The sequence below is a fragment of the Daucus carota genome, chromosome 1 (assembly GCF_001625215.2).
Source record: "Daucus carota subsp. sativus chromosome 1, DH1 v3.0, whole genome shotgun sequence".
NCBI lineage: Eukaryota > Viridiplantae > Streptophyta > Magnoliopsida > Apiales > Apiaceae > Daucus > Daucus carota.
In genome coordinates this window covers 4,956,646-4,982,990 of record NC_030381.2, presented here as the reverse complement: position 1 = coordinate 4,982,990, position 26,345 = coordinate 4,956,646, and the positions used below count along the sequence as shown (strand labels likewise).

Here is a 26,345-nt window from a genome sequence, read left to right as displayed (position 1 = left end):
AATGATGGGTGGTAAGTCTGATGTTTTCGTATCATGGACGGAGTATTTTCATCCGGGCTATGTTGATTTTAAATGACATTTTATTTTATTAAATTTAATTTTTAATTTGGGATTATTTGATGGTTTAATTTTCTGTTCTTAATCATAAAAATTATTTCACAACGCCAAAAAAAAACAACTACAATATTAGGACACCCGTGCGCGGAGCGCGGGTAAGAAAATCTAGTAATAATAAGGAATGGATATAGGGAATACTATTGGAGCTCATGTGCTAAATCTTGTGCTAAATTACCAAGACATATTATTTTATAATATTTTTAGGGAACCTCTTAGCATAGTGTTGGACTTGCTCTTACCGACCAACCATTTCAGACGTCTCAAGAAAAATTATATCTAGATTTTTTTTAGTCATTCAATACTTAAATATGTATGATTTTTAAACCATTTTCTCTCGCATATTGATATTCAGTAATAATATAATCAGTAAAAAGATTTGAAGATTTTTTGAACGTTTTTATTAAAATCATTAAATTATGATCCTCATTTACAAATACAAGGTCACAACGAGACAAAGACCATAACGCATGATTAAGAGTCTCTCCAACCATTAAAAATTCTAAACTAAAATGTGAGTGGCATACTAAAAATAAAAATTTTAGCCCAACTGCTTGAAAAACTCATACTCAATTATGTCCCGCTGTTGTCTATAATTTTAGTCAACCTCTTATGGATGACTAAATTTGTCGAATCTTTACAGGTCTGTAAAAAATCTGTAGGAAGATTGCTCATCATTTATTAGAAATCAGTAGGAAGATTGCTCATCATTTATTATCATATTGAACTGATATGTTCTATTTTAACAATCTAAAATATTAATAATATGTTATTTTTAAATTATAGCCGACCAATATAGCTAATACTATTAAAGCAAAATATATTACAGCTTCAGCAAATTTTACATAATATATTATCGGTCCCATTTAGTTAACAATTATAATCGACGCTTTTGGAGATGCTCATGATTTAATGCGACCACGTCGCTCAATTTTTGGTTACAGAGATTTGAAATGCACTAATTATATTTTATTTGAAGATACTTCTCTCGTAAGCCACAGTACTTGGCATATTCTTGGAATATTGAATTCTAACGACCCCCGCCAGTATAAACGAACAAACGTGTCACAAAGTTCTTCACTATACAACAAATCAATACTCTTATCTTATACCATCTCCAACCATGAAGACCCCTCAGATAAAAATTGAGTTGTCATATCAAAAATAAAAAATTTTGTCAACCACTTCAAAAGTTCACACTCTAACTATAGTGATCTGTTATCTATAAATTTAGCCAAACCTTTATGGATGGCTAAATTTGTCGAACCTCTACAGACCTGTAAGAAATCTGTGGGGTGATTACACATTATTTATTATCATATTAAACTGATATATTCTGTTTATAACAATATAAATATTAATAACATGTCATTTTCAAATTATAGCCAACCAATATAGTCAATACCATCGAAGCACAATGTCTTACATGTTCAGCAAATTTTACATAATGCGCTATAAGTCCAATTTAGCCAACGATTATAACCAACCCATTGGAGATGCTTTTATATGGCTTATAAATTAGTATCTATTTTAATAATTTTTGGGATGAGTCAGAGTCGAACCGTAATGTCGCATACAACAAAAAAATAACCCATCTGAGCTATACAGTCGCTTGATCAATACTCCTACTTAATTCTTGCTGCTGGCCCACCCCTCTTCTTCCTTTGATCTGTCTATTTATACCAGGTTGGCTTTGATATTTGCGCTCATTTGTAACTGATGTTCACCCTTGTTATGTCTCAAACCAATTTTTTTCTGCATGTTTTTTTCAATTTTTTATATTTAAAATTTATCAAAAATAATATTTCTTTTGTTTTGATGTATTAAATTTTTAATTTTTTAATGCATCCTTCTAAATCTTTTAATTGCTTAGTTGAAATCGGTATTTTCAAAAAATTCTATTTTGAATAAAAATATATGATCAATATTATAACATTAGAGAAGAAAATTTCAAAAATAATGATTTTATCAATGCAGTCAAATACTTACAAATATATATAACAGAAGGAGTAACATTTAATAATATAAAAATAAACTAAATCCACTATTTTCCTCCGCTATCTCCAGTTTATACGTTAAAAAATAATTGGTTCCACTACTTTACCCGCTTTTTTCAGTCTTTTTTGCTGCTTTCCACACATTTCTTAACTTTTCCATTTCAATACCCAACCCATTTGTGAAAAAATGTGTGGGATGGATGAAGTATATATTTTGGTTTTATATATTTATACATTAATATTAGTGTTCCTAATATTTTTATTTATTTATCTCGGTTTTAAAAAAAAATATTGTTATCAATTTATTGATTACATTCTGATTTGAAAAAAAATTGTGATATATCAAAAAAATATTTGATAAATTGCTGATAAATCCTAAATTGATGATCAAACCGATTAGTTTCAATTATCAATTTCTGCAATTTTGATCAATTTATATAAATAAAAATTTTATTTGATAAATTAATTAATTGATGAGTCCACTTGTTTTAAAACTTGTTCGAACAAACATGCTTCATTATAATCTATAATTTAAACATATTTCTCCTAAATTTATTTATACTAAAATTTATTTCGGCACACCTAGTTATTATAAATTTACTTAATAATTTCAGTGAAAATCTGTTAATCCAATATTAGCAAACCAATTTATTTATTTCAAAGAAAATATTGTTGTATAATTACCTTTTTCACCTACTTATATCAGTTGTTTTCACTCTTCGTATTTATCTTTGGCATCTTTTCATTAAATAAAATGTTATTAAAATGACAATGAGACATTTGTCTCAGAAAAAATTGATGTTTAGAGTCTTTTTTCCGAATGAAAGTAGCATGTGATATTAATTTTGATATTACAAAACTTTGTGTTTTTTGAAAATTTTTATAATTTATAAATTGAAAATACGTTTTAAAAATTTGGAAAAAGGACTCGTCAAAATGATAAATATTACTCCATCCGTCCCTATTTATCTGTCCACTTTGAAAGTAAAAATTTGTCCCTATTTATCTGTCCATTTATACTTTCAAAACTAATTTAATGATAGTTTTTCAAATATATCTCCATAATTTCAATTTTCAAGGCTTGACTTATTTAAAACTTGGTTGAATTCATGTTTTCAAGACATAAAGTAAGGGTATTCTACCATTTTTAAGATATTAATTAGAGGTATTTAATGAAAAAGTTTATACAATCAATTATTCCTTGGTATGCGTTTTTTTTCCAAAATGGACAGATAAAAAGGGACGGAGGGAGTAGTAAAAATTTGTCCCTATTTATCTGTCCATTTATACTTTCAAAACTAATTTAATGATAGTTTTTCAAATATATCTCCATAATTTCAATTTTCAAGGCTTGACTTATTTAAAACTTGGTTGAATTCATGTTTTCAAAACATAAAGTAGGGGTATTACATCATTTTCAAGATATTAATTAGAGGTATTTAATGAAAAAATTTATACAATCAATTATTTCTTGGTATGTGGTTTTTTTCCAAAATGGACAGATAAAAAGGGACTGAGGGAATACTACAGATTTTCAAGAAAATTATTAAAAGCATATATTCAGATCCTATTATTCTATACATATGTCCAACACTGATAGCTACAGAGTTCATGATTGAATTATTTAATTTTAAGGTAGTATCTAAAGCTGTGTGCTTGATTGCAAAACTCTCCATTATAAAGTCAGTGTAAAATATCACAGACTTTAATGCATAAAGCTCCTACCCTTTTGTAATTTTGTTGCATAAATAGGTTTTTGTAATTATTCAACAAGAATGGGAGATGGGTTTGATTCATTTATAGTCTTTTTCTAGCTTGTTATTCAAATTTGATCATTTTGTGCTGTTAGGCTGATGAAATTTATATTATGTGGCTGCACCTGATTGAGCAGCGATGGACCCACTAATTGATAATATCAAAATTGAGCCCGTCTCTTTGTTTTATTTTGTCTTCTTCTTGTGGGATAAGTACTGAGTTCTTGAGTTACTTAGATTTGTTTTTGTGGGTGTGGAGGTTCTTGATTTTGTGTTTGATTTTGAAAGTTGAGGCCTTTTTGTGTTGGGGTTGAATTTTCGGAGGTTCTTGAAATTGGGTTGTGGTTTGTGTATGTGTTGTTGAGTTTGAATGGCTAGTGGGGAAGATAGTTGTGAAAATGGTGGAACTAAAGGGAGTATGTGGGATTTGGACCAGAAGCTTGATCAGCCTATGGATGAGGAGGCTGGAAGAATAAAGAATATGTACAGAGAGAAAGTAAGCCGCTGCGCCCCCCCCCCCCCCCCCCCCCCCCCCCCCCCAAGTGAATATAGTGTGTATCTATCTACCTCTTGCTACTTTTCAGTTAAATTGCTGTGCTTGTTGCTTTTGCTATTGCTATTGCTTCTGGCAAAGTTTCTACTTTGCTACTTGCTGGTCTTCTGTAACAGGACAATTGTTAATATAAGTTATAACACTTGAAGGTTTACTTCTTTATTAAAATAATTAGTGATATGGCATTGATGCTTAGATGTGGATTCTTAGTTGATGATGGATGCCATCTTCTTCCTTAATTTTTTCTTATTCCTCTTTGATGTTATTGTCCAGGTTTAAATTGGATATCTTGTTTGAGGATTATTTAAATTATGAATGCGGGGACCATATTAGAACTGTTGTGTTGGTCGATTTTCGTCCATTTTTTTCTTGCTTAATACTTGTATTTCACAATTAGTCGGTTATACTCGCCATCATTATAAGCTATTTGACGTCAAAATAAGGAACTTACTCTTTGTATGTAAGCCAGATATGGCATTAGGTTTTAGTGATCAATGTCCTCTTCTACTTTTCAGTCACCTTTCCGTGCTTCCTGCTCTTGCTTCTGGCAAAGCTTTTACTTGGTTACTTGCTGGTCTTTTGTAGCTGGGCGACTGTAAATGTAACATATAAAGGTCGAATTTTTTCTTTGTAAAGTTTTATATGTTTGTGGCATTACTGCTTAGATGTGGGTTCTAAATTGATGATGCATTGATGCCTGTCAATCTTTCCTTCCTCTTTCCTTGTATAGTCCAGGTTTGAATTGGATTCTTGTTTGGGGATTTATGTTAGTAACTTTTCATCAAGAACATGAATATTATTTAATTGTGCAATTCAGGGACCGTTGTTGTTTTGTTTGATTTTTTTCTATTTTAGTTTCCCTTGCTAAATTTTCTATTTCACTATTAGTTTGTTGTATTTCCGAACATTATAGGCTAATATGATGCGTGTCTTTATGAATATGCCTAATAAGGAACTTACTCTCCCGTATGCTAGCCTGATATGACTTTAAGGTATAATGATCAGTGTATGTTACATCATATCAGCACTGTGGAGTTGTACCGGCTTACCAGTTACCATAAATTTAAATATTTTTATCTTTTGAATGCAGAAATTTTCGGCTATATTGCTTTTGCGACTTGCATTCCAGAGTCTTGGAGTGGTTTATGGAGACTTGGGAACATCTCCCTTATATGTCTTTTACAATACCTTTCCTGATGGAATCAAAGACACAGAAGAGATCATCGGAGCACTGTCATTAATTATATACTCCCTCACACTCATCCCACTATTAAAGTATGTCTTCCTTGTGTGTCGGGCGAATGACAATGGCCAAGGTAAGCAAACTTTAAATAGCAGAACCTATTTGTATGTTGCTGCTCTCTCTCTCTCTCTCTCTCTCTCACTCTGTGTGTGTGTGTTTGTGCGCGCACGCGCGCGTGTCTCTCTCTCCCCCCACCCCTCTATATATAAGTAAAAGGAAGAGATAGATATACAAATAAATAGTAGAACCAAAACTAAAACTTTTTCTAGTAACTTAAGTGGTATGCACCACCTCATGTTTTCAGTAACTTAAGTGGAAGAGTGTGTTGGTTTAATATAAAACTTAAGTCCTTGTCTTTTACTTCAGTTTGTTATATCTATACCCACAAGGTTGTGTAGAATAAACTAGAAAAATATTGAGAGCCAGGAAAGAAGCAAGTGGTTTAGCCTAAGCCCACTTTATAACTAGGCGTCTTATAATTAAAAGAAGGATGAAAAAAAAATACAAAAGATTCCTGGTAATGGTAAATTTTATGCAGACTTTTGGCTCAGGTTCTTGCTTCCAACTAAAGAGTGTATTTCATTAGATACCATCTATCTAATGTAGTTTATAATTTGAGATCTAAGTTGAGTCATGACCTGTGTGCTGGTTGCGTATTCCTAGCTGATGCAACATATTTACCGGCAATAATAAATAGACTTGTCCTTCACATCTGACTCAAAGTTATATCTCCTATATGATAAATTTAATTGGCATGCTTAATGATTTTCACTCGATAAAGTTTAATACCAAAGTTTATAATTTTTTTTTAATAGTAGGAAACCAATTACCAATATTCTTGTGCTAAGATTCTGCCACCAACTCTAGGTCATCTTTTGCTTAATAGTCTTGTATAATAACTGTGATATGGAGTCCTTGATGGTTGGAGCATGACATGTTTGAATGTAATCTACCTAGTTTTGCTCAGCTAAAAAATAATTAAAGTAATTTTTTTTAATAAAATAAAAACCATTATGTATGTATTTTCTTACTTACCTTTATTTTTTTGATTATATCAATAATTATTTATGTAACAACCAGTTTATTTCTTTGTTGCGCAGGTGGTACTTTTGCTCTTTACTCACTGCTCCGCCGACATGCAAAAGTTAATACAGTTCCAAACCAGCATCGGACTGATGAGGAGTTGACAACTTATAGTCGTAGCATCTTTCATGAAAATTCATTTGCTGCAAAAACCAAGAAATGGTTGGAAGCAAATGGATTTAGAAAAAACAGTCTTCTTATGCTCGTCCTTGTTGGCACTTGCATGGTAATTGGTGATGGGATTCTTACTCCAGCTATATCAGGTATGTAATTGTGTTACTTTTTCTTATTGGCGTTTTAGAAAGAGAGTTCTTCATGCTTTGGAGCCATTTATAGATATACTTTCTAAATATGTTTAATCTTAGTCCTGTAGCTTCAATTAAATTGTTGCTTGAATTGTCAGCAAAAAACATGGTTTACCCACTATATTCAGTTGTACTATACTATGCTCATAAAATTTCATTTTTCCCAGTTCTTTCAGCTTCTGGAGGAATTAAGGTGGACCATCCGCAGATGAGTAATGGTACTAATGCAAAAAATAGAAATCTATATTAAAACTTTAGTCCTACTATAACTTTATTCTCCCACTTAACTTCAGTATGTTAGCATATTGCTAACTTCTTATCAGCAGATGAATATTAAGATTCTTATGTTTGTTGCAGATGTAGTTGTGATTGTGGCTGTTGTCATATTAGTCGGTTTGTTTAGCATGCAACATTATGGGACAGATAAAGTTGGGTTTATATTTGCCCCAATCGTTCTGCTTTGGTTTATATTGATCGGAGGTATTGGAATGTACAATATTCTGAAATATGACAGAAAAATTGTGCGGGCTATCTCCCCTGTTTACATATATCATTACTTTAGAAGGGGTGGAAAACGTTCTTGGACCTCTCTCGGAGGGATCATGCTTAGCATCACAGGTTCTTTTTTGTGCGTACATTTTGATTATCAATTGTAACATTGTTGACGTAAAACAAATCATGTGTTTAGACTTTAGATTCACAGAGTCAAATGTCTATATGAAAGCTGATGATGTCATGTTGATTCTTTCTACGCAGGGACGGAGGCGCTTTTTGCTGACCTGGCCCACTTCCCGGTTTCAGCAATACAACTTGCTTTTACAGTAGTTGTTTTTCCTTGTCTTTTATTAGCTTATTCTGGCCAAGCAGCCTACCTCATGAAGAACAGCGAACATGTGCGTGATGCATTCTATCGTTCCATTCCAGGTCCATTCTGATGTTCATCTCCATAACATTAGTCATTCTTGATGTTTAGATTTGATTATCTGTGATCTTCTGAATGTGGTATAAAATGATGATAATAACGTCATTTCATCTATTGACGATATGATTTGATAGTTGATTTACCAACGCATATATTTTTAAATTAACCAAGGTTTATTGTGAAACTTTTCGGCCTAATTAAATAGTTAAACTAGTAGCCATCATATGTATAAAACTCTCTAATTATTAAATTGACCAAATGGGACTGTAACCATAATATATCTGATGGATGAAATCTGAATGTGCAGACACCATGTACTGGCCTATGTTTATAGTTGCTACTTTAGCTGCTATAGTTGCAAGTCAGGCCACCATCTCGGCTACTTTCTCAATAATCAAGCAGGCCCTTGCACTTGGCTGTTTCCCCAGAGTCAAGGTTGTACATACATCAAAAAAATTTCTTGGGCAAATATATATTCCCGATATTAATTGGATCCTTATGCTTCTTTGCATTGCTGTTACTGCTGGATTCCGAAATCAAAGCCAAATTGGTAACGCTTATGGTCAGTGCATCTATTCCTTATCTAGCCTAATGTTAAATATATGTTTCTTATCGCGTAAATGTTCTATTCTTAGCAAGTATTATGTGATTGCATCAAAATGAGATAATCTTTCCGAGATGTCATTCAGAAAGTTCCCACTCAAATTTGTCAAGTTGCTGGCTTATAAGAGAATTGATTTGTCTTGGATTTTTAGAATTCATGAAACAAATAAGTTTGAAATCACATAAGATACAGATCTGGAAAAGGCTTGGCAAAAGAAGCCGCACTTATGGTTAAAAAAGATAGAATTTTTGTTCTCTAGATAGACATGTGTGTGCGGACCAAGAAAAGGTTTAGTATATGAATAATAGAAATATATATGTATATACATAGTCAGTTTTCAGTTCCTTGCATATATTCATATGGTTATTTTTTCATCCCTTCTCTGTCTGTACATCTCGAGTCTCATCAATTATATTAGAAACAATCCTACCTTTTTGGATTCTGATTATTGCTTTGAGCACGATGAATTGGGTTCTACAAATGTTTATTTTGTTTTCTTGGATGCATACAATAGTATTTATACTTTTGTTTTTTAATTGCTATTCTCACATAATGTTGTAACTTTTTCCAAGAACTAATTATCTCCTCATTTGTATCTCGTCTCTGTGCAGGGACCGCAGTTGTTATTGTCATGCTGGCTACCACGTTTCTCATGACTTTAATCATGCTGTTAGTATGGCGCTGTCATTGGATTATAGTCCTTATATTTACAGTTTTGTCCCTACTGGTGGAGTGTACCTACTTCTCAGCTGTACTTTTCAAGGTTGATCAGGGTGGTTGGGTTCCGCTTGTTATTGCAGCGGCATTTCTCATAGTAATGTATATTTGGCATTATGGTACTGTGAAACGTTATGAATTCGAGATGCACAGTAAGGTCTCCCTAGGATGGATCCTTGGCCTCGGCCCCAGTTTGGGACTGGTCCGTGTCCCTGGGGTGGGACTCGTATACACAGAGCTGGCAAGTGGGGTACCTCGTATTTTTTCACATTTCATCACGAACTTGCCCGCTATTCATTCTGTAGTTGTTTTTGTCTGTGTCAAGTACCTGCCAGTTTACACAGTACCTGAAGATGAAAGGTTTCTTGTCAAACGCATTGGACCGAAAAATTTTCACATGTTTCGCTGTGTTGCAAGATATGGCTACAAAGATCTCCACAAGAAAGACGATGATTTTGAGAAAAAGCTCTTCGCTAGCCTCTTTTTGTTTGTTCGGCTCGAGTCTATGATGGAAGGATGTTCTGATTCTGAAGAGTACAGCTTGTATGGTCAACAAACCCAACAGTCAAGAGACATGATGCTGGAAGATAACCCAAATACCAATATCTCCTACGCTGACTCCACAATTTCTACAATAGACTCCATTGTTCCAGCCAATGCAAACCATACTGGCATGTCATCTGGACAAGTGAGCAGTCATACAGAGATCGATGAAACTGAATTCCTCAACGCTAGTAGAGATGCCGGGGTCGTCCACATCCTTGGGAACACTGTGATAAGAGCAAGGCGAGATGCAGGGTTCCATAAAAAGATAGCTATAGACTATATATATGCGTTTTTAAGAAAGATATGTAGGGAGAACAGTGTTATATTTAATGTTCCTCATGAGAGTCTGCTAAATGTTGGACAGATTTTCTATGTTTGAAGTTTGTTTTTTTTTTTTTTGCTAAATTCTATGTTTGAAGTTCACTGTTGGTAAATTAGAACTCTCTGATCTGATCTCTGCAAGTTCTAAAATTTTCTCTGTATATACACTGGGGATGTTTGGGGAGGGCTTAAAAGCCGGGCTTCCGGGTTTTTAAGTTGGAAGCACTTATTCGTACTGTTTGTGTAAAAAGTCAAGAAGCACTTATAAAAAGCTAGGAATGCTAGCTTTTGTTTTAGGATTTTTCCCAAACAATTTAACCACTTATAAGTTCTAATTTTCATTTTAACTTCTATCCCACTTATTTACTTTAAGTAAAAATCACTTATTTTAAGATTACCCAAACGACCCTATATCAATTCTATATATAATTTAGGTACTTGTGTACCTCTAACTCCCCTTTGAAACTCAAATCATCTACCTCTTGTTTTGCCAACATGATTCTAATTATTTTCCTTATTACAAAAATAGTATCTTATACATATTGTTTCAAGGATAATTGACTTATATCTGAAATATAAAACAAGTCAAAAGCTAAAAATCCCGCCAAAAAATCACAAAAACTTGCAATGCCATTTCCCTACCGATAACTCACGGAGTTATCTGAATAACCTTGTTTTTCAGAAATAATAATTTATTTCTAAGAAAAATATATAGATTTTTATCTAATTTAAAATAAGTCATTTTTATTAAATAATAAGTGTAAAATATCTTCTTAAATTTTCTATCCAAAAAAGTTTATAAAAATTATATTTTTTCAAAAACTAAAAACTTAAATTTTATGATTAACCGTTACGAAACATATAGTATAACTTGAACGATTACCAAATTAAACGTATACGAATGTGATATACCAATAAGTTACTTTTGTCCAAAAGATTTAGCTATTTGGACTATAACAGAACCCTTTTTGATTATCTGACAAATTCTTGTTGATTAATAATAAAAAACTCTTATAAATTATAATTATGCAAAAAGCAGCACAAAATAACATTAAAAAAAGTAAAAGAAAAGAATAGAATAGAATATATTAGCGGCAAGATAAAGCGCGCTCACACACTCTCTCACTCCAACTCTCTCTCTCTCTCACTTTCTACATGGGCTTTGTGTCTACCTCCGCCGCCGTGTTCTCAGTCACAAATCTTGAAAACCCACTTCACTGTAAGCCCCTTTGCGCCGCCGTTCCTCAGCTCCATAGCTCTCCAAGAACCGGTTTTTCTTCAAATTGGGTAATTAATTTTCATAAAGTTTTTACCTTTTTGCAAGAGAGTGTTGAAAATCTAATCTTTTTGTGTTTGTTTGTTGTTGTTTTAGTGCTCAGCTGTGTTGAGGTTGAATAGTTATCCAATTAAGGCTATGGCAGAAGCTGTCGATACCGTTTCTTCACCTGTTGCTGCCTCTGGTTCCTCCGTTTCTGGTATATCTCTCTCCCCCCTCTCTCTCTCTCTCTCTCTCTCTCTCTCTCTCTCCCCCTCCCTCCCTCCCTCTCTCTCCCCCCCTCTCTCTCCCCCTCTGTGTCTGTGTCTAGTTCCTCTTTCTGGTATATGTATATGTGTACATACTACATACAGCTTTTGGTAGTTTGTGTGTATATATTTAGACTAGTAGATAGATTAAGTTTTGATACTTGAAGTCTTTGCATTAAAGTTTGAAACTTTTTATGCATTCAGATAGATGAAGATTAATTCTTGAAATCTCTATATTGATGTGATTAAGTTTTGTGATAATTAGTTTTTACTTGTTGGTATATTGTGGAAGGATGTGTGCGTTCTCTTTTAGAGAATATTGTAAAATGTGCTCGTAGAGTTAATCTTTTCTTAGGACAAGGAGATACGTCGTCTTTTTTCGTTTGTGTTTTACTTTGTTTCCTGGTTTTGATAAGTGTTGATTACATCTATGAGCCACTGAAGTTAGTGATTAATAATTGTTTAGCAAATGGTTGGTGCTGCTACTACTCATTTCATTTGTTTGATTAAAAAAAGTTCTTTTTTTTTGTAAAATTATTATTTCTTACGAAAATTAAGAGTAGAGTAGATTACTGGCATAATGCTCCTTACTACAATTCCTTTTGGTTGCATTATATGTGTGTTTGTAATACTAAAACTGTATGTACTTACAGGGAGCAAACAAGCTCTGATTTCGCTTTCAGATAAAAAGGATTTGGCTCTGCTTGGCAATGGACTCCAGGAATTAGGGTGATTTGCGATGCCCAGTCTTAATGCAGTTTTTGTGTTACTTTCCTATTTCTTGTCTATGATCCCCCCCCCCCCCCCCCAAACCAAAAAAAAAAAAGGAAAGAAAAAGAACATACACTATTATCCTATAGTAATATGTTTATTGGTCTTCCTGGGGTTCGATACAGAGTAGATCCCGATTCACCCTGCACCAGTCTATTTGGTATGGTGTAACTATGTAAATGATTCTTCATCTGCTGATCTGCTTAGTGGTAATGATATGTTATTTCTGCTGAAACTTAGATCTGCCGGTTGACATGTGATGCGACAATCTGGTAGCTTAGAGACAATATTATTAGTAAATTTGAATACTTTGACACACTAGTGGACTGTATTTGTATAAATGGTTTTGATCATGTAATCTAATATAGTGAATCTGGAGCCTACATAAACTATCATATGCTGATCTAAAGGCTTTTTAAGAGAAGCTCAGAACCATCAGCTAATCTCAATTGATTTTGTGGAAAGGAGACAGCTTTTCTAAATTATATTGCAAAATGCAAAGTCGTTATCTTTTGGTAAGTAAAAACAAACTAGAATTGTTCCTTGGTAGCAAGCAATGTGCGATTTCTCTAGTAGTATTGTTAAAGCTCTTGCAAGAGTCTTGTTACCGCTCTTGATGACTTCATCTCTAATTCTCTACTTTGTAGATATAAAATTGTCTCGACCGGAGGAACTGCATCTGCCTTGGAGGGTAATGGGGTGTCTGTCACTAGAGTGGAAGAACTCACCTGTTTTCCGGAAATGGTAAAGCCAGTTCATATAATAAACCTCTACTCCTTTTTATTAATTGCTAACTTACACCTCAACTTACTTGCAGTCACAAATATATGTGTAAATATTAAAATAATGATGAAAATCTACTTTATTTTGTGCGAAAATTATCCAGGTGTTCTTTAATTCCAAGTTCCTCTATTCATTTTGCCTTCATGTATGCCCTTTGTGTTAGATTGTGGTATTGAAAAATCTATGTTCTTTCACAGCTTGATGGTCGTGTAAAAACATTACATCCCAACATCCATGGAGGAATCCTTGCTAGAAGAGATCAAAGCCACCACATGGAAGCTCTTGATAAGCATGGAATTGGTGAGTTCTGAATTTAATGTTCAACAAGTTCATCTTGCCTCCCATTCTGTAGCCTCAGTTCATCTTAGCCTATTTTGCATGACACTCTGCTGCAAAGCCTTAAAGAAAAACACATCATAATGTTTCATATGCTCAATCGATCTAGAACAACACATTTTTTCTTGTAATGTGCACATCATAATGCTCTTGTTACACTTTTTCTATCTACCACCATGGCTGATTCATTTTGTCTTTCTACCACCTTGCCTTGTTCATTTTGACCTTGGTTTTAAATCTGAATACCATTGTTTGGCATCGTGGGCTTCTAGTAATGTTTACTTCTAAACCAAGACCTGTATGTTGCTAAGAAACAATACATTGAGAAACTAATATTTGCAAGTCAATAGTTTAGCAGTCTATTCTATGTGTAAGTTAGGTGGGTAATGTTGACTAAGCAGTTGAAATTTATTCTGGGGTGCAAGTTTGTGGCCACGAAAATAGACAATTATTTCTAGCCTTGTAAGTACAAGTGTAGTGTTGGTTATCTGTGATTTTCCAACCCTTGTAGGAAAGAAACTAGTTAAGTTTTCTTGATAGAACTATAGAAATAATAAAAGTGTTGGGTAACAGATAAATGCAATATTCTTCCGTATTCATAGGTTTTTACGAGCAATGATTGTTCTTTATACAACAGCTAAGAATTTTCCCTGCAGGTACATTTGATGTGGTAATTGTGAACTTGTATCCGTTTTATGACACGGTTTCCTCAACCAACGAAATATCATTCGAGGATGGAATTGAGAATATTGACATTGGTGGGCCTGCCATGATCAGAGCTGCGGCAAAGGTTGTCTATCTCAGAAAAACTTCTCTTTTTGTAGTATTACTGTTCATATAACATTCTCTTTTTTTGCTTCTTCTATCCTTTTAGGCACGTGTATGTGTAACAACACAAAAATAAAAGAGAAAATAATCAAAATATATAGGAGTCAATTTTGATTTACTACTTAATTCAGCAATAAGTAAATTAGGTCAACGCATTGAACATATTTAGCCGTTTGATCCTTCAACACTTTGTTGTATTCCATTCTGTGATATGATGACAAGCTAGTATCTCATAAAATCATTACTAAATCAAGTTACAGTATATAGAGCTTAGAAGACAATCTGCCCTTTTCCCTACTAGATAATAGAGCCTGTTCTGTTTCTCAAACAGGAGTGCTAGTTATTACCATATTTATCAGCTTCTGGTCACTTTATATTAATTGAACAGAATCACAAGGATGTCCTGGTGGTGGTTGATTCAAAAGACTATCCCGAACTTTTGGAATCTCTTAAAGCAAATAAGGTCAATGAACAATTTAGAAGGAAGCTAGCATGGAAGGCTTTCCAACATGTAGCTAGTTATGATTCTGCAGTTTCAGAGTGGCTTTGGAAGCAGACTGAGGGAGGTAATTCTTTTCTTGTACCTCTTTCAATCTAGTTTTATGTCATTTGTATTTTTTATATAAATTATAGATATAATTAGCATACAGAGGATGAAATTTCGAAATAATTGTGCATATCCAGACTAAATATTGAACTATCATTAGGAATAATAATATCAATGTATAAATTTGCTCGCCATTTTTGTGAAGATGAGTCAAGGAATGTCAATGTAATGGGGATAGGGCAAAAATGTATTGCAAAATATAATATAATACATACTAATCCAAATCTGTTTTAGAGTGTATCAAGCAAGGATGTTTGTGATATTATAGATCTCATAATTTGATTTAGTATACCTATGAGAGACATCAGTTATATCTGGTTCCTTGTAATTTATGAAGCACGTGTTCTGACGGGCTCTATTTGGTAACAGAAGATAAATTTCCTCCCAGCTTAACGGTGCCCCTTTCTCTCAAAAGTTCTCTTCGTTATGGTGAGAATCCTCATCAAAAGGCTGCATTTTATGTTGACAAGAGTCTTGCTGAGTTTAATGCGGGTGGTATTGCAACTGCTATTCAACATCATGGCAAGGTGAGACTATAATGTTATTTACTTCTCTGACCTTTGTTGTAACACTCACAGGATTCACTGGTATAGTAGTTTGAAAGTTATATATACCACACACCCTGTCAGAAAAGAAGACTATTTTTGTTAACATTATTGGCAGTGAGTATGAGTATATGTGTGTGTGTGTGTGTGTGTGGTGTACATGTATATATTATTGCAGCTAATGATGTGCGATACAAATTTGGAATCAATGTCAAGTAGATGTTATTTATAAATAGTGACAACAAAATTGCAATTCTTGGTTGAACATTGAACTTTCTGCAACTCTGTCATATTGTTACTTAAAACTATGTGACAAGTCTTGCCACCAATTTTCTCTGTTACACTCATTAAAATTAATAATCTGTATAAGGTATGTTCTCTTCTCATTGCCAACATATTCTTATATTGGTGCAGGAGATGTCCTACAACAACTACCTAGATGCTGATGCAGCTTGGAACTGTGTGTGCGAGTTTAAAAAACCTACTTGTGTAGTTGTAAAGCATACAAATCCCTGTGGAGTAGCTTCGCGTGAAGATATAATTGAGGCATATAGATTAGCTGTAAAAGCAGATCCAGTGAGTGCTTTTGGTGGCATTGTCGCCTTTAACATAGAAGTTGATGAGGTTAGTTTGCTGACATTATAAATTTTCATGGGGCTTTTTTCTGGTTAAGGTTGCATGCTTGCATTCCATACAAATTTCTTCCTACACTACTCCGTAGCAAGAGGAAGGGTCCACTGCAGTCATTTGAAGCACACTTCACACTTGCATGCACACGTATGACTGCGAACACAGATTATCAATATTAATTTCTTACATCCCACTCCAAGTGGAGATAAGAAAATAATTTTCTCTGTAATGCCTTGAGAAGCTACGAGTGATAGGAAAAATATAAGAATCAAGTTTATGTATCGTTGCATCCTGATGTATGATTTGATCTGTTTGGCAGGTTCTTGCCAAGGATATTCGAGAATTCAGAAGTCCCACTGACGGAGAAACTCGAATGTTTTATGAGATAGTTGTGGCTCCTGGATATACACAAAAGGGGCTAGAGGTTCTTCGTGGTAAGTCCAAGACATTGAGAATACTTGAGGCTAGCCAGAATAGCAAAGGGAAGCTTTCACTCAGACAGGTTGGTGGGGGTTGGTTAGCTCAAGATTCTGATGATTTAAGACCAGAAGATATACAATTTAAAACAGTCTCTGAGAAGACACCTGAAGAAAGCGAGCTTCATGATGCAGAGTTTGCATGGTTATGTGTGAAGCATGTAAAGAGCAACGCTATTGTAGTTGCAAAGGTAAAACCACTTTCTGAACCTTGCAATAACTATCTTGCAATCTTCTTTCGGTTACTATATACATGCTGATCATTCTTTCTCTGTCACAGAATAATTGTATGTTGGGCATGGGAAGCGGGCAGCCAAACCGTGTGGAAAGCTTGAGGATAGCTTTAAGAAAAGCTGGAACTGAGGCTAAAGGCGCAGCTTTGGCTAGTGATGCATTCTTTCCATTTGGTAACTATATATTCATGAATTAGTAGATATCTGAATGTAGGGTCTTGTGTCTGGCTCTAATCCAGCCTTGTTTCTGTAAACAGCTTGGAAAGACGCAGTTGAAGAAGCCTGCGAAAGTGGAGTTGCTGTAATAGCAGAGCCTGGGGGTAGCATAAGAGACAATGATGCAGTTGATTGTTGTAATAAGTATGGAGTTTCACTTCTCTTCACTAATGTGAGGCACTTTAGGCATTAGCAGAGAAGTGAATCCATCTATTCCTTTGTGGATGCTGATTCAGGGGTTGCGGAATGTGTAACTTGTAAAATTTTGATATCCATCGTCTTTATTGGCCTTGGCTGAGTTGCAGAATAAGGAGGTTTGTGATCTGTATGCTTGCAGAAAAGATTTTGGAGCAAAGTTTTCTTATATGTGAGATGGAAAACTTTAAAATTTTATGATCTTGAATTTCGTTTTTTTCCCCAATCATAAATTTGTTATAGCTCTTTTTATTTAGCTAAAAACATTCTTTAGAGATACTCTTAATAGTCTCTTAAATCACTCCTAAACATAATATAAAATATTGACTCTTAGTGATTTAATGTAGGTTCAACTCCAACAACACCTCTTATGTTTACTCCTTATTTGTTTTTATATTATTAAAAATAAGTCATGTGCATAAAAGTACAAAAGAAAGTGGATGGAGAGAGAACGAGTGCTTACAAATTTATTATAAAATATTAGTTAAGAGTGACTAGTAGCTCTTACAATTGAGAAGAGAGAATAGAAATTTAGAGAATTTAAGAGTGGCTAGGAGTCTATTGGAGCAAGCAAAATTACAATGTTCTTCAAATTTCAATTTAAAAGCCACCATAAAAAGACTATTGGAGATGCTCTTAACCACCATGCCAGTACCAGACTTGCAGTTCTGCAACTTCTCTGATCTGGAGGTGTACTGGAGCCCGTTTGGCCGAGCTTATTATTTGTGACTTATGACTTAATGTGACTTATCTCATAAGCTGAGAACTTAAAATGTCTGTTTGGGTAATTTTGATTTATTAATGACTTATGAATTGTTAAAAATATAATAATAAAAATAAAAATAATTTATGAGTAACTTATTTTTTAGGGGTAATTTTTTATCAAAAAGAAGTTTAAAAAAAAAATTAGTCGCCGAAAAAAATACCTCTAACTAACTTCTAGCTTTAAGCCGGTTTCGGGCTTATTTTTTATTTTAAGCTGACTTCCGATTTATTACACGTATAGACATTTTTAAGCTTAAAGACAGAGATGACTTAAAACCCGGGCTTTAGTCCTGGCAAACACGCTCTTAGTAATACATCAATGACTGCATGCTCGATAGCTATAAAAAAATTGTTTTCTATTTAAAAAAATCAAAATAGTTTTTAAAAAATAAAGATGTTGTTTAATCTTATTTCTAATAGTTTTCAAAAAATAAATAAGAATTAGAATTTGTTAAAACCCTTTTGAAAAAGAATAAACCACATATCTCATTCATAGCAAATTCCCCAAAAATTTCTTACAGTCGTATAAAATATAAGTTGTTTGGGATTATTCTCATGCACAGCAATTTCTTCTGTAAATAGCTAATAGTAGTGAAAATTTAAGATGATTGGCGGATTATTCCAAGGTGTTGATCAAGAACATGATCATAAAGATGTTTGCCAAAGAATTCTGCAAACACCCACTAAACTTCTAGCGAAAAGAATTTTGCAAACTTTCGGCGAAAATAAGCGGCTAATTTTTTAGAGCAACTCCAAAGGGTCTAGCTGGCTTTAAACAATAAGAAATATAGCTATCATCTCTCCTCTGCACAACTCCAGCCACGACCTCCTGTCACCTAAATTTTCAGCTATCAAGAATTGAGCTGCTACTATTTCTGTTGATTGCAAAGCCAACCTGCCACATCATCTCCCGCTTAATTCACACCTCTCTTGCACTCTCCTGCTACTATTTCTCTGCCAATTGTGTGTGTTTTTTATCTGATGATTACAAACAAAAATTATGAGAATTGGTTTTAATAGTTGCAATCTCAGGAGAAAACTCTGCATCAATTGCGCTCTGTTGTAACATTTGGTTGTTTGTAAGATAACAGTACTCGAATTCTGCTAGTACATTTTTGCTCAAGACATGATCTCATACATGAGTTCTTGGTGGAGACACCCTGTTAGAGTATCCAAAATTCTTTGTCTTTGCAAGCCAAATATCAAGAAGCATGGTGCAAACAGGTGCCTACATAAATGCAAGGATACACACTGGATTGTCAGTAAGTATAATAAAACGAAACACACTGATATATAGTTGGCTTGAAGCATATATTCCCAGACAGATCAAATATGGTTGTTCTAATAACCACATAATATAACCACATGGTACTAATCTGTGTTCTCAAACTAATAATGTGATTCAACACATCAACTAGTAATATACTTGCATAGATAGTAATATACTCTGTGCAAAATTTTAATCGACACTTAAATACTTCCGTTATCCAAATAGATCAAACATGATTGTTCCAATGACCTCTGTGTTATCAAACTAATAACGTCATTAATTAAAAATATACTTGCATAGATAGTAATATACTCGGTGCAAAATTTTAATTGAAACTTAAATACTTCTATTACCCAGATAGATCAAATATAGTTGTAGCATTAGACTTGCATCAAAACTTGCATCCAGCACTGTGGTAGCATTAGACTTGAGGGTACTCCAATAAATATCTGTTCAGGACGAGAATAAAGCAAGCACCTGCCTGCCAAAACTTTTATGTTCATTGTGTATGCCTGTATTATAATAACCTCAACCTACAATTACATGCATACCGGACCTAACAACTCATCACAGATTACTCCAAAAGCACTAGCAAATTAGCATATATTAGTTCTTTGTTTTTATAAAGTTCACAAATACTCTATTATCCAGGCCAGCTGATATAGGATGTTACAAACACCCCATCTTATATGGTCGACATATGGTGGACATTCTCGTCGAACCAACAATTAAACTTAAGAAATTCAGGCAGTGCCTGCACTTCCGGCTAGGTAGAGCTCTGATACCACTTATAACAACCTCAACCCACAACTACATGCATACCGGACCCAACAACCCACCACAGACCCATAAGTTAGTCCAAAAGTGCTAGTGATTATTAAACGTTGTTTGATTGTGCTAATAAAGTTCACAATACTCTTTATCTATAATAAGTTCGCAATACTCTTTATCTAATCGATATAGGATGTTACAATATAAGTTATACTATTTTAATAGTATAGCAACCAAAAATGTATGTCAGAGCTTGGATGCATGACAATTTTTATATATATTATACACTAAGGTTGCGTTCACTTGGATGGAATGGAATGAAGGGAGAATAGATGAAAAATTGTATACAAGTTTTATGGAGAAAGAAGAATGTATGAGACAATAATGACTATATATGAGTGAGTCTAGATTTCTTGTGATAAAGATTGTAAGGAAACATGATGCAGTAGTGGAATGACCATTCCTTCCAAAACTTGTGGGTTAGAATTCCAGTTTAAATAGTTGGAATGGAATGATTGAAGGAATGAAAATTATGGACCTTTTCCCTAATCAACCCCAAGTTAGAGTACAAAATTCATTTCATTCCCCATTTATTATATTCCATCCAAGTAAACGCAGCCTAATAATAGAGACCAAAACTCACAGAACCCCTCGGTTCCATGTGGCTCTGTCCCTGCTTGCATCAACATAAAACATTAACTATAGGATATCAGAAATAACAGGTGCACCCAGTTAGTGGACTACCATGTTTTTAAAACATGTAATAGTGACCGACTCATATAAAGCCATATGGAGGGAGTCTGATGTTTATATAACGTACGACAATCAATAATATAGATTTAAATGTCTTTAATTTTTCATGAATTGTACTTGCACTCTTAGTGTGCTATTTCTACATATACAGATTTAAATGTCTTTAATTTTTCGTGAATTGTACTTGCACTCTTAGTGCGCTATTTCTGCAGTCTGTAAAGTTTGTAGCCTAACAAAATCTGTATCTACAGTCTACAGTCCTATATATATGCAAATAATTAAATAGAAACTAATTAAATATATACTAAATAAAAACCAAGAGAACCTCTCCACCCTCTATATGTCATTACTCACCCTTAAAATTACATCATTCACCCGAGCCCTACCTCCGGCCCCACTCAATCCACCTTAGATCCACTAAAACCTCATCTAGATTCCTAACAGGCCTCTGGCAGGATCCAAACACGTCCAAAAGCCCACACTAGGCCCACTCGCCTCTGCTTGGCACACTTAGGCTCCACCAAGGCCCACCTTGGGGTCCATTCTCGGACCCACAACCCTTCCGATTATCCTGTTTTCTATATAATTTCTATTTATTTGAATTCTGCCAGGTTAGGACCCTCTCTATATAACAATATTAATTCCATAAAAAATTATATATGATATATTATGGGTTTGTGGTTCTTACAGATTTGTTGAGAGGACCATCATGTGTATTTAAGATACAGAAAACCAATCAACAGCTTTCTATCAAACAGTGTCATTATTCAAAACATCTATCTTCAATTTGTTAGCTAAAACAACTAATTCGAAACAGCTAATTTATTCCCCTGACAGTTACCCCAATTGTTTGTCCCAATTGTCAAACAGAGCCAATACGTCAAATCTTAAAACATCTATACATTTAATGACAATAATATCAAATCTTAAAAAAATTACACACTTAATGGGAATACTATGAAATCTGGAAAAAAATCTATAACCATGTACATTAAAACAATAAAACCCATGTAAATACATAACTGATGATTTTCATTTATTCATATCCATTCATAATCCTTGACAATTCATCACATATAATCTGATAGAAAATTTAATAACTAATAACAATCTTTTAGATTATAGATTGGCCATAACTCTCTCTATATATATGGTCATACTTTGCATATGTGTGTGCAAATAATCATATTATACACATAATACATACATAAACATGACTAATTTCCATCTTCTTTCTATCTTGATAGCCACAACTTTATTGCTCCAAGTGGTATTGGCCATCGACTATCAAGTTATCGATAAAGTACCACAGACTCCAGGAGGAATGAAGTTCGAAAAAGTAGTTGGTGTTGACTTTACTAAACAAACAATGGGCACGATAAACCAATTCATCTATGACACTTTTGATCAACAAGATAATCCTGATGACAGAAGACCACAAGACACCGTGATAGTAATTATAGATCAATACGATGATCCAAGCGCTGCAGCAATCACCATAGGAAACACTATTAATGTGAGCGCAGTTTACATACAAGAATATGATATGGATATGAGATGGGAATTTACTTCTCTTCTTTATCATGAAATGACACATGTTTTTCAGTGGATCCCTTCTAATGCTCCACAAGGACTCATTGAAGGGATAGCAGATTATATGATGATCAGGGCCAATTACTATCCACCTGTATTAGCTCACCCAGGTGATGGAGACAGATGGGATCAAGGTTACGGAATCACAGCGCGGTTTCTTGAATATTGTGAAAGTTTGCTAGGAGGGTTTGTGGCACAACTTAACAAAAAAATGAAGGATTCTTATGCAGATGAATATTTTATTGATATACTAGACAAGCCGGTAGATGTGTTATGGAAGGAATACAAGAAGAAATACAGTCATAATGTGTGATTTATATTTTATTTGAATAATACATAATATAGACTCATATATATACCATGAAAGCTATCTACAGTTTTATCTTAGTACAATAATTAATAAGATCAAATTTGTCAGACTGAGACAAACCCAGTATTATAAAAAGTGCATTAAGCGGCCGATTAAGCGGCCGCCTAAGCGGAATCGGCCCTAAAGCGCTTCGATTTTATACTAAGCGGGAAATTAAGCGTTTTTGAAAATTAAGCGGACAATTAAGCGGATTAAGCGGTAATTAAGCGCTCAAAATGTTGACTTGCTAAATTGTTTTTAAAAAATAATTTTGAAATATTAATTTTTTAATAATATAACTATAATTATATTATAAAATTAAAAAAAATATTATTTATCAAAAATATTAAAAATGCATATTCTTAACACAACATAATATTATTTTTAAATATATTAATATTATAACTAAATATTTAATTATATTTAATTAATCCGCTTATTGACCCGCTTAAAATTCCGCTTAAGCGTCCGCTTTACCGCTTAAGCGCTAGAAAGTCCTCCTGCCGCTTAGAACCGATTTGCGCTTTTCACAACACTGGACAAACCCTTAAGAGGTGATTACTCATGAGAAAGAAGACCTAAGATTATGTGCTTCAAGGTTATACACCAATTGCATGACTCAATTTTGTATGCGAAACTCGTATATATCATTTCGCATACATCGTACTTGTATATTACTCCCTCCGTCCCACCCAATAGTATACATTGGGGGACCGGGGGCGCGGCACAGATTTTAATGCCTCAATAAAGTATAGTCCTGTAACTTATTTTTAAGATTTTTTTTTCTGTATAAAAATATAACATTTACATTTTTATACAAAAAAAGAAAATTTTAAAAATAAGTTATAGAACTATATTTTGTAAGAGCCTTAAAATATGTGTCGAGCAGCGGACAAAAAACCCGTATACAATTGAATGGTACGGAGGGAGTAATTGTTAATGACAGTAGTACATTGAATACAAACATAAAGGTAACTTTCCAAATTTCAGGGGTTAACTTTAATATCATGGTATCATCAATATTGTAAAATGAAGCCTCAAACACATATATATAGAGTCTTATTGTACTACAAACATATATATATAATCTTATTGTACTACAAACTCCCTTATTCTACAAACTACAAACCCAAGAGAAATATCACTAATTTCTAAAGCGAATATCACTGATTTCTAAAACGAATGACATTATTATTTCTAAAGCAGGAGTAATAAGTTTGGACAAGTTCAAATTTGTGACTGCGTGTATAAACATAAAAAGAAATTTTCATGCAGCAAATATCTTGTTAAATTGCAATTGACAGAAACCACACGTCCACAATATGCATATAGTACAGCTACTACCAAGTATCAACAGAAACCGATACTACCAAGTTCTCTCTCTCTCTGTTGTGAGGATGCAGGTCTGTAACTACATTTTCACAGACTATTGAGTAAGTGAAAACAAATACTATTGTGTAAAGGGTACAAGCTATATTTGTTTTGATCCTGAAATAAATGACTCAAGATGCTGCACTGTATAAAGTATAAACACATAGGTATCGTCGTAATAGAATTGTCAAATCCAATTCAGTTTGTAGATTCTGTATCACAACCTTTTTAAAAGAAATCACTAATTTTTGTAACGCAAATCACTATTTTCTAAAGTGAATATCACTAAATTGTACTGGTTTTTAGTTTTTATTAAAGGGTTGGTTTGTATTTGATCACTAACCTATATATATATAGGCAATTGCTCAAATAGAAACCACTAAAATAGAAACTAAAATGGAACACAAGAGAAACTATACCTAAATCATCTCACCCACCCCCTATGTGTCATCACCCACCCCCTATATGTCATCACCCACCTAGGGCCCACCCTCATCCCCACTCAATCCACCCCGGGCCCGCTAGGGCCTCGCCAAAGCTACTCACAAGCCCTGGACAAGCTCCAGACAATCTTAAAGAGCCAAACCTTGGCCCCACCATGGTCCCACTAGGCCCCGACCCGGCCCTATTAGGCCCCACTTAGACCCCGTCTAGGCCCATCTCGGGGTACATCCCCGATCCCAAAACCCGCATCATTCTACTTAATCGCATTGGTTTCCATTTAGTTTCTATTCTAGTAGTTTCTATTGGAATAGGACCCTATATATAACAACATGAAATTTTAGCATTTGAAATTTTGCATAACACATCATAGCTTTCAACAGTTTCAATAGAATCGTCATTCCACTTTTAGACAATAAAATGCTAACTATGCATATATTTCCAGGATCAATGTGTGTATCAGTCAGTATACTAGATGATTCTCTTATAGCCATGCAGTTATTCTCGCATCCATCAAAATGTGTAGCAATCATGCCATGCGGACACTGAAATAAATAACGATTCAACATGTGCACAAGTAATACAGGAAAACTGTATTAAGTGAAAGAGAACAACAATTATTGTCCAAAAGATTCACAAAACACAATGTAAAGAGTGCTAACAAAAGTTTAGTGATCAAAGACAAGATAACTTGATAATAGAAAAATGTACAAGGAAGAAGAGCGAAAGAAAAACCATACCAAAACTCTTAAAATTTTTAAATGTGTGAACGGTTTGAACCCAGAATGAGAAAAAAGAAAAAGAAAAGCATTCAGTAAACAGGTTCTTAGCATAACATATGGAAGTTGTTGATTATATTTCTGCCCTACAAAACCAAGTTCAAGCAATTATTATTCACAATATCGCCTACTTAAACCAAGTTACCTCTAAGATGATGCTTCTATATCACTATCAAACATAAAAGCAGGATGGATGATAACTAGCAAACATCAACTAAATTTAGAAAGTGAATCAATGTACCCCTGATTAATTTGGAGTTCACTTCATGACAACTTTGGCACCAAGAGCTTTCATCTTCATGATTATTTGTTCTGCTTCTTCTTTAGAAAAGCTCTTCTTAAACACTGCAGGAATCTTCTCCACCAACTCTTTAATCTTTCCAGGTGCATCCAACATCAGTTCAAACGCAGTTTTCTCCAGCATCGCATCCTCCTTCGCTCCTAGTGCTCCCTTCACTGCACCCATACCACCCAATACAGAACCTGCTTTCATCATACCAACAACCGGGGGTTCCTTCATACCATCTTCTTCATCACAATCGAATCCAACTCCCCAGCTTCCATCAACGCAAGTCCTGTTAATTCATCAACAAGCCGTAGGAGGCCTATGATATCCACGGGATCAAGTGTAGCTGGTCATAATCCGTCGGAATCATACTCAATTTCCTCCTCATCCTCTTTCTCCTTTCTCGCAGCTTCACCATATTTCCAACACAACTCAGATGAGTTAAACGCAGCAATATGACAAGCATTTAAAAAAAAACATTTGGCAAACAACCCCTTAATCTCAAAATCAAACTCACCCCCAAGAATCTTGATTTTTCCCCTTCTCTCGATGCAACTAATCAAGAACTCAACCCTATGCAACCTAAACATACACAATATTGAAACTTTATTAAAACCCAACACATATATTTACGATTTACCCATAGACTCTATAATTGCATAAA

General features: G+C 34.1%; 2 protein-coding genes and 1 long non-coding RNA gene across 3 annotated transcripts; 2 read left to right on the top strand and 1 right to left on the bottom strand.

Annotated features, from left to right (window-relative positions):
• Nucleotides 1-3,727: 3,727 nt before the first annotated feature.
• LOC108204727 (potassium transporter 11) lies at nucleotides 3,728-10,291 on the top strand. The gene is made up of 8 exons (XM_017374308.2): nucleotides 3,728-4,361; nucleotides 5,509-5,734; nucleotides 6,762-7,007; nucleotides 7,217-7,267; nucleotides 7,407-7,667; nucleotides 7,806-7,973; nucleotides 8,279-8,533; nucleotides 9,187-10,291. Exons 1-8 carry the CDS (start codon nucleotides 4,236-4,238, stop codon nucleotides 10,215-10,217), a joined length of 2,364 nt encoding a protein of 787 aa, XP_017229797.1. The 5' UTR covers nucleotides 3,728-4,235; the 3' UTR covers nucleotides 10,218-10,291.
• Nucleotides 10,292-11,239: 948 nt separating this feature from the next.
• On the top strand, nucleotides 11,240-17,501 carry LOC108204961 (uncharacterized). Its single transcript, XM_017374667.2, has 12 exons — nucleotides 11,240-11,446; nucleotides 11,532-11,634; nucleotides 12,337-12,412; nucleotides 13,102-13,198; nucleotides 13,435-13,537; nucleotides 14,230-14,363; nucleotides 14,790-14,967; nucleotides 15,378-15,535; nucleotides 15,968-16,177; nucleotides 16,503-16,850; nucleotides 16,940-17,066; nucleotides 17,150-17,501. Exons 1-12 carry the CDS (start codon nucleotides 11,315-11,317, stop codon nucleotides 17,299-17,301), a joined length of 1,818 nt encoding a protein of 605 aa, XP_017230156.1. The 5' UTR covers nucleotides 11,240-11,314; the 3' UTR covers nucleotides 17,302-17,501.
• A 1,702-nt stretch (nucleotides 17,502-19,203) lies between these two features.
• Nucleotides 19,204-26,345, bottom strand: LOC108208507 (uncharacterized). The gene is made up of 2 exons (XR_001804319.2): nucleotides 25,637-26,345; nucleotides 19,204-19,296 (listed from the first exon to the last, which is right to left on the bottom strand). It is a non-coding gene; the product is annotated as an uncharacterized LOC108208507 (long non-coding RNA).

Bases quoted from the DNA above. Each gene is read 5' to 3' on its own strand.
- LOC108204727 (XM_017374308.2), top strand. From the start codon at position 4,236: ATGGCTAGTGGGGAAGATAGTTGTGAAAATGGTGGAACTAAAGGGAGT. The intron at 5,735-6,761 runs GTAAGCAAACTT...TTTGTTGCGCAG, and splicing joins GGCGAATGACAATGGCCAAG to GTGGTACTTTTGCTCTTTAC. The intron at 7,008-7,216 runs GTATGTAATTGT...CATTTTTCCCAG, and splicing joins TCTTACTCCAGCTATATCAG to TTCTTTCAGCTTCTGGAGGA.
- LOC108204961 (XM_017374667.2), top strand. From the start codon at position 11,315: ATGGGCTTTGTGTCTACCTCCGCCGCCGTGTTCTCAGTCACAAATCTT. The intron at 13,199-13,434 runs GTAAAGCCAGTT...GTTCTTTCACAG, and splicing joins TCACCTGTTTTCCGGAAATG to CTTGATGGTCGTGTAAAAAC. The intron at 14,364-14,789 runs GTTGTCTATCTC...TTAATTGAACAG, and splicing joins TGATCAGAGCTGCGGCAAAG to AATCACAAGGATGTCCTGGT.